The sequence below is a fragment of the Schistocerca cancellata genome, chromosome 2 (genome assembly GCF_023864275.1).
Source record: "Schistocerca cancellata isolate TAMUIC-IGC-003103 chromosome 2, iqSchCanc2.1, whole genome shotgun sequence".
In the NCBI taxonomy this organism is placed as follows: Eukaryota; Metazoa; Arthropoda; class Insecta; order Orthoptera; family Acrididae; genus Schistocerca; species Schistocerca cancellata.
In genome coordinates, this window is record NC_064627.1 from 975775078 (window position 1) to 975793768 (window position 18691).

Below are 18691 nucleotides of genomic sequence, written 5' to 3' on the forward strand. Positions count from 1 at the left end.
GTAACACTCAACTTTGGATCTTCTTTATATCCTCTATTAACCATTAAGGTCCTAGACTGACAAGCAATACTTGTGGGATTGACCAATGGAAAATGACAAAGAATGTCAGAGAAAGTGTGCAATTGAGTTTGCCTTATTTCAGTTCTGTAGCAGTGCAGAAGCTCTGTAAATTGACTGTGCAGTCGTCACTATTTGCAGTGGGTACTAAGATTATACTGAAAGGAAAGGTAACAGTTGTCTGTGGAACCATGTTAGGTGACCAGCTTCATTCAGTGGCACAGACATTGTGCCAAATATGGTATTGTGTCTTTCAAAATGAAAATGACTCCATTCATATGACTGAAATGCCTATGACTGGTTTGGTGAACTAGAGTATGAAATAATGTCTTCTTTGAATATTGTTAATCTGAATCTCTCAAGCAGTTGTAACACTTTCTTTGCGGCAATTGGTATAAAACTATGTGGACCACCATTCAGAATTTTTATTTTCCTAAGGAATATTCAGACAGTTTTGGATGCTAAATTTGACCCAACTCCATATTAATTGCGTTTTCATACCATTTTGCCCTACCTTTCTGTCCTTCACAGTGTTTATTTTGTATTTCGATTTATGTACCACTAAAATAAAAATTAAAAGCTAAACATAATTTATCATCATTTAAATGTGATTAGATGTTATACTACAAGCTACTCAAGACTTAGCAAAAGGGTAGATATGTCCATAGTAAGTGGAATGATGCCAACACTCAGTCCTCCTCTCCTTATGAATCACACTGTCAATAAACGGTTGAGAAACTCACCAGTGCTCTAATAGGTTACTCATCAAATTCTTTTAAAATTTTCATGTTAGTTAATCCTTAAATAAACACAGTTTATGGTGTATTTCTTACGAAAAAATTGATAGCACAGGTACCCGCTCCTAGTTACAGGGAGGGCAACTCAATTGATCAACAGAATTAATCACTTATATCTCTCTGTAGCAGAATTCTAAAAAATATCCTAATTTCAAACATAAATACATCCCTGAATTAGGTGCTCTTCACCCAGTCATCCAGCACATATTCTGCAATGCTGACCACACAAAAACTAATAGGTTTCAGTCCTGGTCTGGCACACAGTTTTAATCTGCCAAGAACTTTCAAATCAGCACACACTCCACTGTATAGTGAAAATTCATTCTTATGACTCATTGTCTCCTAAGATACATAGATTAAGGTAATGCACTGTTCCCAGGTAATGCACTGTTCTCCTTTATATGTAACTGGAGTCAGTCGAAACAGACACTGCTGACCACATCTTTCAGGTGATGCCTAGTGTTGATTGAAAGTGCCAGTTTCTTTACCATTATGAACAAAATTATTTTTAAAGCAGAATTTTACATGCCCATTTAATAGTGTGGTCCCAAATTAACCTGGTGCAATATTTGTTTTTTATATAACTGTGCATTCGGTTTCAGATTTACTGCTATCTTGAAATTCTGAACTGCTGCATCTATGAATAAATCTTTGTGGCAGGTGCCATCCATATAGATTTCATTTCTGTTGGAGTTGTACTTGTACTAGAAACAGAGTCTTCAAGTAATTTCAGGTTTGTTACAAAGGAATACACCACACTCCTTTTAACAAATGGTTATATTGTATTCCAGCTTTCAGTATTATAACCATTAGTAACAGGTAATATTGCTTGTTCATTCAGTTTGACACGTCCATGAAAGAATGATTTAATTGACACTTCTGTCAACTTCTTCTCTTCACTGTGATATCATAAGCATTGTCATGGCATGCTCCTTACTCAAAGGTGGACCTCGCTGCTCCAGCCCAGGACACTGAATCACAGAACAAAAACAAAACCCCACAAGCATCGCAACTCGTAATAATAATGCAAATGCCCAAACACCATACCAGCTTGAAGCCATGCAATATCCATCCATATCATATCTCATTCAAAAACGAATTATAAAAGCTTCCAGTTCCCTATGCTAAACTATTTAAAAAATGGTATCAACTGTTGACCATCAATCATAGGCTAGGTAGACATAAGGCAAGAAAGCAAGAAAATGAAATGATTTCCCTCTCATTTTATGGTGTTGTGTCCTCAATGAACTAAAATCCTGGGTGACTTTTTACTTACTTTGTGAACAATTTCTACCACCCTTTTCTCTGTTTTTAGCCTTATCTCATAATAATAATAATAATGACGACTCCATTAAATCACCAATGCTGATCTCAGAAAGCAAAGTATAGATGTCATTGTTGACATATTGTGTGACACACTTCATCATAGCTTCAGTAAGGTCTTGAGACTCCAACATTTTGAAATCTTACAAAGGCTTACAATTTTCAATGTGTGATGAGTAACCCTATTTTTTTATGTTGTACATTCCAGATGAAGCAATATACGGAGCACCTCACCTGTTGCTGTTGAACCTGAGCCACAATGCTCTGACTGGTCTAGAGAGAGCTGGTATTAAGGGACTGAAGTCTCTTGAGGTCCTTGACCTCAGTAACAATCAATTGTCACATATTCCTGGAGGTTCATTAACTGGAATGGATTGGCTAGTTGAACTCAAGGTATAAAAGAGCAATACAATAAGAATTTAATAGTTTTCTATGTGCTGCAAAAGCTGTAATCAGAAATAATTAGCTGCATTAGTAGTGCAATATTTATTGTTGAAGCAGTGGTTTTTCATTAGACTGAGATTGCGATGCACTTAGATGTAACTTACGATTCTCTCTTAAGTAGCATTACAGTTAGTTGCTTAAGCTCACCCATATTAGAGTGTGACTAGGATTCTTAATTTAATGTGACAGTCATTAAACCTGTAGGCTTTTAAAAATGGAGACACACACAGCATTTCTTCTTGCATCCAGGATTCATAAAAATTCAAAACCAAATTGATTGTCATATGTGGGGTGTGAATGGTAAAGTTTTCTGTATTGGTACATTTTCCCTCAAATTATGTCAGCTAATTTATTCTTAACTTCATAAAAGATACATAAATTTTGAAAAAAAGTTTATAGACTTTATCAACATATCTTGTCACTGAAACTTCCTAGGCCAAGAAGCTGAGTGTTTCTTTTGCTAGAGTGCAATGAATCTCGAATGTACCTTTAAGAATGGTTTATGTTTGGTGATATTTCCCTTTATAAAACCATACTGCGAGTGTAAAAACTCTTTATTCTTTGGGCTGTTTTTGCTGGAAGCCACGAGTGACAGACAAAAAGTGTGGATAGCAGCTTATGGTTGGTGACCAAGTGAAATTTATTTTTGTATAAGAAAACTTGGAATTTCTTAGGGGTACAAAAAATGGTTAGGGCCTCCTTTCTATTTCGTGAATAGTTTAGCTGTACAGAAGTTAAAATTTTGGAGACACACTTGATCAGGTATTCTGCATCATTACAATTTTGTATGCTAATATGGCTCTGTTACCATATTGTAAAGCATCATCAATTGTGAGCACAAGTTGTTTTCCATGTGTAATAGTTCCTACGTGTGATGCTAAGAAAGATACACCTTTCTTTTGCAGTGTATTTAATGAGTGTGCGATTTCTGCTGCTTTGGGAATGAATTGCTAGTAATAATTGATTTTCCCCAAAATTGACTGCCCTTCTTTTATGTTTCACAGATTATCATTTGCAACCAAATGCTCTAGTGTGATAGATGGCTGTCGCCAGGGCCAGTTTAAGGTCCAAGCGACACAAATCACCGCTTGGGGCACCAAACTGGGACAGGTGCTAGAGGCACCATTTGTATACAATGTGTATCACAATTCATAGCGAAAACTGATACAGGTGAAAATGTATGAGGGGAAAACGGGCAGGGGCAAATAATAAGTTGCTTGTGTGGTCCCAAGCTGATCCTGGATGTGGCCTAAGAATTCAATGCTAGTCTGAAACATGTAGTTTACAGGAAGTTTTATTTCAGGCCAACTGATTTGAGCTCAGTGAACAGTGCCCTTAGATTTGTGATTTTCTTCAGCATTGCTTTCAGTGACTTCATCTAGATAATTAGTGCAGGACAGAATTACTTACATGAGTCATTTTAAAAGTACGGAAAAACAATAGCTATAGATACAGCAATCCGTGAAGCTTTGAGCATCCACACCAGCACAGATATGTAGATTGCTATTTGACAGTGCATTGCCTATTATCTGTTAAATTATATGAATCTGCATTTCAAACATATTTACAGACCATCAAACTATTCAGTTATGGCTACATCTCTGCCCTGATTGATAATATACCATGAAAAAAGAAATGCATAAATTACACCACTTCTGTATGATGATCAACAGGGACACACATCATTCCATATGTTGGCCAAATTTCAGTTAATATCACAAAAAAGTAACTCTCACAACTACAAACCTGAATTTTATAATACAGACAGCATATCAACATTTTTATTCAACAGTAAAGACAAACTACAAACCTTCATGCAAAGTAGTGTGTACTAAAGCATATGCAAGCACACTGGAAAAGTATATGTGGTTCGTTCAGGTAGTGTGGTGGCAGTTGGATTACCTGAACATAAGAGAAGCTGAAGATTAAAAAGATTGAACCTTGGCCAAACATCTTAACAGAAAACCAACCATATGATATAGATTGTGATGTTTTAAATTCTGTTTAAAAAAGCAGAAAGATGATCCTACTGGAAATACTTGAAATCAATATACATAGAATGCCAGCTTAGCATTAAATGGTGAAATTCAATTTCCTTTTTTCTGTTCAGTTAAATTAAGTTTTAGTTGTACAAATATTGCATTAAAATTGTAAATACATTTTTTTAAATTTTTTGTTAAATGTATCTCCACATAAAAGAGCTTTATTTTTCTTTTTTAGTTAAATGTAACTGTTTCTTTGTGCCATACAAATGTGATACTTTCCTATGTAAGCATTCTATGTGTCATCATTTTTGCGTGTTCTGTATAAATAATGCCTATGTAAGTCACACATCATTTTATCCATGTTTGCAAAATTCAGTTGTCATCTGACAATGTTCTAAGAAGCCAAAGGCAGGTTCATGACCAAATAAATATAATTTGCAGAACATTAGGCATGTTTCCTGTTTGATAGTGAGTATGTCCTATCAAGCAACAACAAAAAACTCAGTTACCAAGTGGCGGCAGAATAAACAAGAAAATACTATTATGATTGGCAAGCTTTTGGAGCCAGTGGCTCCTTCTTCAGGCAGAAGGGTTGAAGGGGAAGGAAGAAGGGTGAAGGAAAAGGACTGGAGAGGTCTAGAAAAAGGGGTAGATTTTGGGAAAGTCACCCAGAACCGCGGGTCAGAAGAGACTCACTGTACGGGTAAGTACGGTCTCCCCTAACCCATGGTTCTGGGTGACTTTCCCAAAATCTACCCCTTTTTCTAGACCTCTCCAGTCCTTTTCCTTCACCCTTCTTCCTTCCCCTTCAATCCTGCTGCCTGAAAAAACTTGCCAATCACAACAGTCTTTATGTGCGTGTTCTGCTGCCGCTTGGTGAGTAGATTTTTCATCTATCCAATTAAATAATTTGAATATAATAGAGGGAAACATTCCACATGGGAAAAATATATATAAAAAACAAAGATGCTGTGACTTACCAAACAAGAAAGCACTGGTAGATAGACACAATAAAGAACACACAAACACACACGCAAATTTCAGGCTTTCACAACACAAGGTTGCTTCATCAGGAAAGAGGGAAGGAGAGGGAAAGACGAAAGGATGTGGGTTTTAAGAGAGAGGGTAAGGAGTCATTCCAATCCCGGGAGCGGAAAGACTTACCTTATGGGGGAAAAAGGACAGGTATACACTGGCGCGCGCGCGCACACACACACACACACACACACACACAACACACACACACACACACACACACACACACACACACATATATATAATTGATTGTTTTCATTGTTATAGAAAATTCGGTTAATATTATTACAAATATCTTTGGAAAATAGACAGTGGTCGGGCTTTGCCAAAAGATAGGCACTAGAGCAATGTGAAAAGCCAAATGATTTATTTATCACCATTGCGTTTTGCGAATATTCATCAAGCAAAAGCTCTAGACAGGTGTAGGCCAAATCTGCTTTGGAGAAATATTCACCCCTTGCTAAATTTGCTAATAGTTCCTTGATTCACGGAATGGTGGTGTAACTGAGCACAGATTATGAGTTGATTATGGACTTAAAGAAAAAAATCAGAAATGAAAATACTGAATCCTTAATTACAAATCCAAACAGATTTAAAGCATGAAGTTCAAAGGTTTCTTGGGTGTGGAACTGTTTGTAGATATGACTTAAATAGCAAGTGTGACTTGCCTATAAGCAGCAAATTATCCTTAGCTTGGAATTGGTTGGTTTTGTGTGTGACTAAATGGCAAACACTTGATAGTGGTGGAGGTCTCAAACGATGATGCATTTCTAGGTTTGTGTGAGGAATGTTGTTGCCCTCATGCAGACTAAATTGTACCTGTATTTCTTATATATCCAGAATAAAGTGAAACTTATGTGGGATGACCAACTCACCAAGAGCTTTTATACTGTTTACTTGCATCAGCATTTTTTTCTGTTTCTGCAATTAAGTGCTCGGCCTGAGCGAGGCAAACAATCGCTAAGTGGTCTTGCTAGATGTACAGAATGCTTATAGTGAATGTGTGTGGACAGGATGTTCATTTATGTTGTCTAAAACTTTCCGAGAAAGAATGCAGGAGGTTTTGGAAGCAGCTGTTTGTCAACATGGCACTGTTGGAAGTATTGAACAATGCTAAAATGACAATGGGCAACATCAAAGTTTAGGATTATTGGACTGTGTACACTGTACTGGTATAAAATGTACTTCTGCCATCTCAGGTAAATATTCAAATTGTTGGTCTGCATTTGAGACACACTGAATGTGTGGGCTGTAGCCATTGCCTTGTTAACTGCAGGGTCCTCTAAATGTAAGGCTTCCTGATCTATTTCTCCATTGGGACTGGAAGGGACAACAAAATTGTTTATAAGAGAGTAGGTGTCTCCTCTTGACACCCAGGACTAGAATACCTGTTGGGTTGCAAATACGGTTTTTCTGGTCTCCTGGTGTAAATAGTAAAATTCTAGCTTGGTTGCAATAATGTGGCACCTCTTGCTTTAATATGAACTACGCATTGCAAAAATGTAGTTGAAAGATAACACTCGTGGTTCAACTGTGGAGCTACCTTCTTTGACAATTCAGAAGTTTCTGATATGCTCAAGACAGGAAAAATTATTTGTTTTGCATTCAGCTTAAGCAAGTAGGACTTCAGAAATTACATTACACATGGCATCCCATGCTAAGTCCTTTGCACAACAAGAGTGACACATTGGCAGAAGAGAGTACATGTTCCAGGTTTCCTGCAGATGCAGTTCATCTGTCATATGGATAACATGCACATCATAGTGTGCAACTGAAATGGCACAACAACTGGAAACATATTCCAAAATTGAAGTACACAGGACAGTATGATTCTTACTGGCAAAAGGTCTAAATTCCACACTGATTCACCATGAAATTCTGGTATTATATGGACCAAATGCAATGTTGCATGCAGCTGTAATGAAATCGTGCCAACAATTTGTCCAAGCTGCATATATGAGTGATGGTGATCAGGAAGATCAGATATTGCATCATGTGATTACCATCTTTTCAGCAAATGGACAGAACATCTGGGAGAAAAGGATTTTCCAATGACGAGAATGTTCACACAATGGTTCTCGAATGGCTCTGTGGCCAAAGAGCAGATTTCTATTATCAGGGAATTGAAGAATTGGTACAATTTTTTGAATGGGGTTTACAGAGACTTGGTAATTATGTTGGAAAATTGTGTAATGTATCTGTGTCACTTTAAAGAGTAGTACAGCATTCAAAAAATGTTACTTGGTCTGCCATAATAATGAGCAACTTACTTTTTGAAATCCCCTTGTACCTGTTAAGCTTTGAAGTGGAGCATAATCCACTGTGCATATATGTCTCAGTCTTCACACATATCTTGGAAAGAAAGGGATATAATGGAAAAGATGGACCATTGTCAACACACACACACACACACAATCAGTAACAGCATTGCGATCTTATTTAGAACATGTTTGTTGTAGCTGAACTTCCTGCAGCATTTTCAGTTATTGTTGCTACTAGGAGTGTTCCAATAACTGAGACTACAAATCAAACTACAACCTGCATCAAGGATACAAAAATCTTTGCTCCTGCTGTTTTTTCATAAGAATAGAGTTTAATTTTTTTTTAAAAGAAATGCCTATACAGAAATAGGGAATGCCTATATGGAAATAAGGGCACAAAGTGAAATAGCTAGGCCCAACTGTTTTGCAGTTGTCAGAACAAAATAGAAATAGGCTGTAAGTTCGTCATTAGATCTACATCTGCATCTGGATCAGGAGATAACTGAAGTAGCCCCTACACCAGAATCTGAAGTAGTCCCCTTACCAGAATCGTATGATCACTTTGTTGAAATGGTACAGAAATGCTCATGGATGGCTAGCCTTTGACCTTTCAGAATCAATCACATACAGAAGCTTACTCCAAGCACAAAACAACAACAACTTTTTTTAGAAGATCATGAAGCCAGGAAACAACACTTAACAATTTAATCACCCACATCAAAAGAGGGAATTGGGTATAACTCATGGAAGAATCAGATATGTCAGGATGTAGTCTAAAAGCATGAAGACTGCTGAGGAGATTAAATACTGATTCAACCAAGAAATCTGTACATGCCAGTATTTCTGCTGATCAAATGGTTACATGCACAACACTGGAAGAGGAAATCAGTGATCTTCCTCAGTGTTTACTCAAGAATATTTGGAGTGGGCAATATCCCATGCTAAATTTCATAAACCTGCTGGCCAAAATGATATCAGAGTTGAACAAATAAAACATTTTGGTGCAAAAACATACAATTTGCTCCCCTATGTTTCTTCAATAACTGTTTCAGTACATGCCAGATCACAAAGTTATGTAGGGAATTTCAAGTAGTTGCAAATCTGAAACAATGCAAGCTGGCTGATGACCTAAGGAGTCACCGATCTTTGAACAAATTATCCATAATAGACTTTCAGAAGCAGCTGAATACCACTTAATCCTACAGCAAGCTGGATTTAGATTCAGAAAGTGCACTGCATTGATATTAAATCTAACCCAGCATACTGAAGACAGTTTAGAGACAAGAAAGGTCACCAGGAAAGCAATTATTGATCTAACGGCAACTTACAACACAATCAACCATCTAATGTTTCTGCACAAAATCTATGAAATAATGATTACCATCTTACACAAATGATGCAAGATATCCTTCAAAATACATTTTCCGTAGAATTTCTAGGTCAACAGAGGGTTCAAAAGAATGTGTTACCACAGGGCAGTGTCTTGGTGCCTCTATTATTTAATATTTATACCAACAATCAACCCCTGCCTAATAACACATGAAGTTTCATCTAGACTGATGATCTCACCCTCTCCTCCCAAAGTAAGACCTTTGAACAGGTGGAACTAAATCTTAGTGCTGCTTTGGAGGAGTTAGTATTTATTTAATTGGTTCTTACAGTATTAGACAAAGTTTTATCTATGCTGATGATCTTGCCCTCTCCTCCTCCTCCCAGAGTGAGACCTTTGAACAGGTGTAACTAAATCTTAATGCTACTTTGGAGGAGTTGTATTTATCTAACTCCTCCAAAGCAGCATTAAGATTCAGTTACACTTGCTCATAGGTCTCGCTCTGGGAGGAGAGGGTGATATCATCAGCAAAGATAAAACTTTGTGTGCTGCTGTAAGAACCAATTAAAATCAAATCCCATCAAATCACAAATGTGGGGATATGATCGGAGGAGCAGGAAAGTTGTCAAGAAACTTTGAGTTACTTGGAGAGGAGTGCAGCTGGAATGCAGTTTCCAGGCCAAATATCTAGAGGTCACTCTTGACTGTGCATCAACTTTCAAGCAGCACTGGCTAAATATAAAAGAAAAAGTATCTGCCAAAAACAACATATTGTGCAAAATTACAGAAAAATACTGAGGTGTGACAGTTAAAACTACAGCTTTACCTTCGTGTTATGCAGCAGGTGAATATGTTAGCCCTGCTTGTTAGAATTCTGCCCATGCTAAGCAAGTGGATATCACTCTTAATGAGTTGTGTATACTCATTAGTGGATGTGTGAAATCCTAAGATTATATGGTCACCATCCTCCTCCTTAAAGACTGGCATCCAGGAAAAGTTTCATGAGGGCAACACATAACATTGACCAGTATTCATGTGTTTGATTATCTACGTGGAAGATGATGTCTGAACACCATTGGATGACACCATCAGAAAATCTAGCTGCTAGTTTCACTGAAGAATGGCCTGTTTTGAAAACTCTGAACAGGCTCAGAGCAAGGTCAAAAGACAATATGAAGAAAAGGTCTTATTCCACATTGTCATTCACGTGGAGTTCAACAAAGTATGAAACACTCAATACCATTGCAGACTATATCATGAAAATGTACTATTGTCTTGATATTTTTAGTTAGCAATTAGTTTATAAGTGCTATTACATATGCATTTTGCATGCTGGAGTTTGATGCTTTTGGTGCAAATAAATAAATCTGGATAATTTTACACACACTAGCCCAGCATTCCAGAAACTGAAATAGGCCACGAGTTCATCTGAGAGAAGTGTAGACATAGTGGCAAGTGAAGTTTGCAGGATTGACCTAAGACATTTACCAAAATCATTGCACAGTTACTTCACTGCAGGAGAGTCACAACAAGAAAGAGATGTTGTACCACACACCTCTGATACAAACAATACCATCCGGAGAGTTTCCCTGGCCCTTTAAAAGTTTGCTCTGGCAAAGAATTGGGCAATCCCCAAATGGCAGGAGCACTGGACTGTGCACTTCAGTGAAGCTGATCACTGATGGATATACTCTTTATGATGAAAAAAACTGCCTTTAGAACAATCGCTAATCATAAGGCATGACAAGAGATACTGGAAGTCAAGGCAAATGTTGTGGTTGAATTTTTGCAGCATAGGTGATAATTGTGTGTTAAGGAGAGCAGCTGGTTGGCAGTAGCAACAAATTTATTTAACTCATAGGAGTTTTTGCTCTGGTTAGGCATGACATTGCCTGCTTATAAAGGCCGTGGTAACATTATCAGGGTATAGAGATACAGGAATCATACTCAGAACATATTGAAACCACCATAAAGACACTAGGGAGGCTATTTGGTAGTAGTGTGTTTCATATTTTATGGTATGTGAAGAAAGTTTCTGGCAACTTGGAAGACCAGGTAGGATCAGCAAGCCACTCAGAATTATGAATGTAGTTGTGGGTAAGGGAAGGGGTAGGGAATTTGATAAGAATGAAGGGGGATGTGCATGTAGGAAATAAGTAAATAAGATTGCTTTCTCAGATGGTGTTGGTGCTGTTGTTCTGGCTGTTGGAGGAGAAAGGTCTTTATCTATGAGAGGAAATGAAGGAAACAACCACGACATAGCAAAATGATTTTTCAAAAGGGGCAGAGGCAGTTAAGCAATGCCTGTGGTGGATGATGTAACTGTGTAGGACAAAGTTGGTGAGGGTCAGGAACTGGTGGAACCAGAAGAGGAAGATGTTTCTGAAATGATGGTTGGTAGCCAAAGTTAACAATTTTTATGGTGTGTCTAGTGGGAGGAATACCGAGAATTAGGTAGAATTTCAGAAGGTATAGTGGGACTGGATTAGGACAATTTTGAATTATCTGATATGGCAGAAGTAAAATGAGCAAGGATTCATGATAGGGCTGGTCAGGGAAAGTAAAATACTGTATTTGAAAATAAGGATAATGTACAAGAGAAACAGAACCCAGGATAAAAATAAGTGCCAGATCCAAGATAGTGGCAGGTTTCAGCACAGCAGTCATTTGCATGTTTGGCTGTGAGAACAACAAGTCTTCAAATTATGTAACACTCATTGGCCAATATGCATGGGGGAAGCCTGCACTGTAGAGGAGAAGTAAGAAATGTAAAAAAGAAGAAATGCACAACAAATGATCTGTAGACTAGAAATGCAAAACAGTAACACAGTGTGCAGACATTATTCTAATCAGTCAAGATTTTTAACATTGCAATACTTTAGCACAATAGAGTGTTTCATATTTTATGTTGTTCACTCACTCACTCACTCACACACACTCCAGCTAAAACCCTTTGCTTGATACCAGTGCTTCATTCTGACACACTGCAGTACAGTAAGTATACTTGACTCATGTCCATGTCATGAAGTATAACTCCCACACACATTTCAATATTCATAAGTAAGATTATGCAATATGGTGGCACTATGTCCTGATATAATTTATGTCCAGTGCATCTCATCTCAATAATCAGTATTTAAATTTACTGAGAGTTTTTCAGTTGTGTTTTATAAATACTCAAAATGCAATGCAAAGTGTCCGATATCATATTAGCCTTCTTTTTACAGTACTTAGGTTCCAGTCTTTTCCAAACAGTATTGCCATATTTTATTCTTCAACAATTGGAGGTGATGCCATGCAGCAAATTAAACTAATTAAACTATGATGCAAATACTTAGAAAAATGGAACTAAAGAACAGCAAAAATGGTAAAAAACTACAAACAATATAAAACAAAAAAATCCCCAGCCTTCAGGGTCAGAGTTTCTCTTTTGAATGTTATAGGGGAAAAAAGAAGCAGATGAAATAAATCAGAATTTAGGTGAAGTACATAAAGATCATAAAAAAAGAAAAATTACAAAAATGTCAAACAAGGGAAAGGCACTAACTAGAGAAGAAACTGAATGCATTGGACAACTGAGTTTTCTTCAGCCAGGATTCCATTACTTCAATTTTTATTTCTCACAGATTTTGTGTTTGTATCATATTATATGGTCACTGGTGGTGTTCCTCTCAACAACTTCTATCACATTCCTTCTCTACTCCTTATCTCTAAGCCCCTATTCAGAGTAACTGGGGCTTCAATCCGTCATTGTTTTAAATTGCCACCTATGCTTCCTCAGCTTCCACTATACATGTAAACTGTCTTTCAGTCATCTGTGTATAGGATATGGCTGAGGTAAAACACAGGTAATATATATTAGAGCTTATGCCACAAAGCTCCTTGAGCGTAAACTTCAGAAAAAAACAAATTTGTAAAACAGGAAAAAAAGAATGTTTTTTCTTTATGCTATTTCATATAGCTATAAAACAGATGCTACTAGTAAGCAGTATACATGTTAACAAATACACTTGTTTCAGATGGACAACAACAGAATATGTGCGATACAAGGATCGCCCTTCAATGAAATGCCAAGGCTTCGCTTCCTCAGCCTCAGAAACAATAAAATGACATCATTTCCAGAACCAACTTTTAAAAAGCTAAGGAGCAATTTTGCTGTGCTTGATATAGCTGGTAATCCCATCTCGTGTACCTGCAACTCACTTTGGCTTCAGAATTGGATGAGAGAAGCACCTGGAAGTGATTTGTATTGTTCTGATGGTTCATTGCTAAAGGATGCAAGGCTGTCACGCCAAGAATGTAAGGGCGAACAAATAACTGAAAAATTTGCACCAGGATGTGACAGTGAACTGACAGCTGGGAATTCTGGTAAATATTATCTTCCTCATTAGTATTTAAAATGTATTACTGCTGTTTTTTCTGTTATTCTTATGAGTATTTTTATATTTCAGTGCAAGGAACATCTCAAGTATTGTCTACTTGGGTTGAAAATTCCCCTACACAAGAGCCGCATCCTTTGCCTCAAGATTCTGGATACTTTTATGATGATTTTGTAGAATACCAGTATGAAGATATGAATAATACAGAAAATAATGCAAGCCTCTCAGCTACCTCTACAAATATAAACACCTTAACTCCTGGTTTTACCAATCAAGATGATAGTCTGTCTTCACACTATATATCTGGTGACACACCAACATTTTATGCAGGCACACAAAATAAGAGAAACAAGACAAGTACTGATGATATTGTTCCAATAAAAATACCACAGCATGTGCCCCCAAGTACTAGTGGTATAACATTTTTTGGGATTCCTCTACCAAGCCTTAGCCTTGGAGGACTGTGGGGTTCATCAAGGAAAGCAGACTCAGGTCCTGCAGAGGTGAGATTTGTTGGGGCAAGAGGGAAAGTGCACATACCACCACCAACAGCACCACAAATACAAAACGGTGGCTTCATACCAATGTTGCCAGAATCTGGTGGCTTCACACCAATTGCTAACCCACAACTCAAACAAGAAATGAGAGAAATATTACCTAGTATTCATTTAAAAACAAATAATACAACAATTAATCTCACTTCTCAGCAAGTTCCTAATAATACTTTGATCTCACAACGAAACATATCAGTTACAAGTCACATGGAAAAGAAAATAACATTACCACAGACACAAGAAGATAAGAAATTCATTAGTCAAAAACAGATGCTCCCAGCTGATGATAATGAAATGAAGAAGGTAACAGAGTTTAAATCAGGAGAAAATATCAACCCTGAACTTCCACTTAAACCAGATTTTATGGATCCACTCACAATTATCAGCAACTTTCCTCTAACAAAAGGACTTTTATCAAGCAAGTCTGAGTTCAGTGAAAAAGACAGCCAGTTAGTGACTTACACTCACGTTAATACTTCATTGCCAAACCAAAGACATATTACGCTAAGTTCAAATACCTCTGACAATCATGCTCTTTTATCGAAGGAAGTGAATTACAGCCAGCAAGTATTACAACAGACATCTGTACCATCACATTTTGGAACCCCAAGTAATATTCAGAAGAAATCTCAACATTCATCAATAAAACAGCATGACCTAATGGCTGATAATAACCAAACAGCAGTGGTTTTAAATATGGCAAAATTTTTGACTGAGACATTTGCAACAGGGCACTATAATAATACTTCTCAAACTACAACCTCAACACCAGGTAAACTGAAAATAATTACAGATTGTTCAAATTTTCAAATGTTCTAAACCTCTTTATGTATTACATCTCTGTTTTGTTGTGCTGCACAGGTTCAACAACTACAAGGAATACACTGCAGCCATTGCAAGGTGGCCTCTCAATTGCAGCTGATACTTCGGAAGATACAGTGAAAATTTTGCAAGCGCCATCTTCATTGTCAAGTCTACTGATTCCACAAGAGCCATCGAGGCCACCTACAGGGAAATCCACTATCACAAAAGTCTTAACACCACCTCAGTTATCTCCAGGTCCTGAGCCAGTAGAAGATTACCTTCGAGGACCTGAACCAAACACAAATCCCAGATCTGCAGAAGATCCTCCTGCAGTCAGACCACCAGCAGAGACTGTGTGGAGACACAATAGTTCCATAGACTGGTACTTCAGAAACTACAATAATACTGAGCTGGAACCCTATGTCGGTCATGGAAGAAGACGTATGACTAACCAACAACCACGGGTTAAAACATCTATCCTTGTTCTGATTCTAATGACAGTGCATATTATGTGAGGAGAGTGTGTGATCTCAGACATTCTACACAGAGACAAATTTCCAATAGAAAAAATTATTTCTAAGTAAAAAAGAAGCTATGTACAAAATAAAATTAAAGCCATTGCAAAACAAAGCTATGGCAGATGAATAACAAAAGGAATGTGAATATATAAGGAACTCCACTACTTGCTTGTGTGCTAGTATAGCTTTATATCTTTACTTTATGATGATATTTTTATGGTGTTTTATATCATGTTTAGCATTAATTTAATATTTCAAAAGTGCAAAGAGGCACTTTCACAACTGTAATCTAGTCTATGGACAGTAATTTGTATAAAAGGTGATACCAGTGAGCTTTTCTTCATACAGTAGCAACATTAGTTTGGGAACAACATCTGCCAAGAATCAGAGTCAGAGAACAGAGCTGGAAGTGAAAGAACAACCTAAAAGGCCAGGCATTTTGCTTAATAATTTAATATAAATTGTAACTGCAGTCTTAACATAATTGTCCATTAAAACTGAAGAGTTCATTCTCTGGTTTAGTTCCTATGAGTTTATACAACAGGTCGGAGCATGAAATATCTTCTACCGAGAAGGCAGTGTACATTGTTTATATAAAAAAATTTATTATAATGACATTAAACTTAATGTGCTACAATATGTACAATAGAACATGCTTAGTATGACAGTGTTGTTGGCATATACCTTTTTCCATAAATACTCTGGAGTTATTGATATTTCTACAGTACGAATCCTATTACAACCTCTGTATACACATTATATTGCTGGTTTGTAGTGCACTTGAGATAATCCAACAAAAAGTCACATCAGGTTGTGAGTGGATACTTTAACCAGAAAACATTATGAATATCAATGTGACTTGAAGCACAATCAAAATGGTGTGTAAATACAAAACTGAAAACTGTGTATGCAACATGCATATTATCCTTATCTTAAAAAAAAAGAGTGGGTTTTGATAGCTACATTAACGAAAACATACAGTTCTCTAGGTCCTTAACAAAACATCATTGTTCAATAATTCAGAAATTAAAATGCATATTCTATTGTTTGTCCTACGCTTGGTTACAATGTTATTCTATATCCAAATTGAAATACTGCATTCTCTTAAGTGACAAGAAAACAGCAGGTTAGGTGCTTAATGTGGACTTTTTCAAATAAGAATAGAGCTATAATCTGTCAAATTCCATGAGAGATAAACTGAGTTAATAAGCTCATTTTCTGTCATGGGCATTATTATTGCTTTTAAATTGTGGTGCAAAGTAACTGTACTAATAATTGTGGAAAATGGAGCCCACTGCATCTTAAATAAGAAACCAATATATCTCTTTCCTAGCTGAATTTTCTGTTTCCACAAGAATAATGTTGCTTCCGTAATCTGCGAAAATGACAGTCATACTTATCCTTCACTAACTTTTGTGTGTACCAGTGCATTTGTACTTTGACAAGTGCTACTATCTACCAAATAATGCAAAGTACAAAGCAAATTACCAAAAAAGGAAATATTATATACATAAAACATTCAGTAACATAAAACATTTAGTTACTTTTGACGGTTTGTTTCACACCCTGTTCAATTCATTTCAACTATCCACTCAATTCATAAACAAAAGTAAGGCACTGAGGACAAGATCAGAGTTCAAATCAAAATATTTGGTTTTAATCTTTTAGATATCTATTGAGCAACTAAGTTACACTTACAGTAAGTAGAAGCTTTTAATAAATTCCATAGACATAACTTGAAACTGATTTTTGGCCCACAATATCTAACGTTAGTGGCATACTATTCCTCACCTCTCTCTCTCTCTCTCTCTCTCTCTCACACACACACACACACACAGTATAATACTGTTAGGGTGAAAATGGGATTAAGGCAGTGACAGAGGAAGAAGAGTATGGTTAAGTAAGTGTGCATCATCCTAACACATTCTTTTCCAGTCTTGTCACTTGTCTTCAGAACATTCCCCTGAATCCATTTCCCTCATCACCCCTATGTCATCCTGCCCACCCACCTTCTACATACTCTCCAAAATCCACAAACCCAACAACCCTGGACAAACCATTGTGGCTGGTTATTGTGCCCCCACTGAAAGAATTTCAGCCTTCATTGACCAACTCCTCCAACCAACTGCCCGTAAAATAGCCTTCCATGTCAAAGATACCAACCACTTCCTTCACTGACGATCACTGTTGACATCACCTCCCCATACACCAACATCCCTCATGCCAATGGTCTTACTGCTATTGAACACTACCTTTCCCAACATCCTTCAGACTCCAAACCCACTACCTCATTCCTCATACACCTTGCTAACTTTATCCTAACTCACAACTACTTCTCATTTGAAGGGAAGGCATATAAACAAATCCATGGCACAGCCATGGGCACCTGCATGGCACCCTATTATGCCAACGTTTTCATGGGGCATCCAGAGGAGACCTTCCTAGGTCTCCCAAAACACCAAATCCCTAACCTGTTTCAGGTTCATTGGTGATATCTTCATGGTCTGGACTCAAGGCTAAGACATCTTATCTTCATTCCTTCACAACCTCAATACCTTCTCACTCATCCACTTCACATGGTACTCTTCAACCCAGCATACCACCTCCCTAAATGTTGACCTCCTCCTCTCTGATGGCTCCATTCACACCTCTGTCAACATTAAATGCACCATCAGTAACTGCATTTTGACAGCTGTCATTCCTTTCACACCAAAAAATCCCTCCCATAAGTTTGGCCACCCAGGGATGGTGTATCTGCAGTGACAAAAACTCCCTTGCTCAGTATGCTGAGGGTCTCACCAAGGCTGCAGGCAGGCACTACCCCCAGGCCTAGTCTAAAAACAGGTCTCCCATGCCATTTCCCCTCACACCCCAATCCTCCAACCACCTGCAAGAACTAGCCACAGAGGAGTGTCCCCTTCATCACCCAGTACCATTTCGGACTGGAACAAATGAATCACATCCTTCACCAAGGTTTTAATTACCTATCATCATGGCCTGAAATGAGGGGCACCCTACCTAATATATTTCCCATGCCTCCTAAAGTGGTTTTCTATTGCCCATCCAACCTCCACAACATCTTAGTCCATCCCTATGACACTCCCAATTCCAACCACTTGCCACAAGGATCATATCCCTGAACAAGACCTAGGTGCAATACCTACTCAATCCATCCACCCAGCACTTCCTGTTCCAGTCCTGTCA

The 18691-nt window shown here is 37.5% G+C and overlaps 1 protein-coding gene across 1 annotated transcript in view; it reads left to right on the forward strand.

Annotated features, from left to right (window-relative positions):
* The window catches only part of LOC126160280 (protein artichoke), a 171612-nt gene extending 155425 nt beyond the window's left edge, over window positions 1-16187 (forward strand). The window contains exons 11-14 of the mRNA XM_049916897.1: window positions 2386-2570; window positions 13252-13600; window positions 13684-14937; window positions 15027-16187. Of these exons, the coding sequence (XP_049772854.1) occupies window positions 2386-2570; window positions 13252-13600; window positions 13684-14937; window positions 15027-15484 (2246 nt within the window). The 3' untranslated portion in view covers window positions 15485-16187. The remainder of the gene's footprint in view (window positions 1-2385; window positions 2571-13251; window positions 13601-13683; window positions 14938-15026) is intronic.
* The last annotated feature ends 2504 nt before the right edge of the window (window positions 16188-18691 follow it).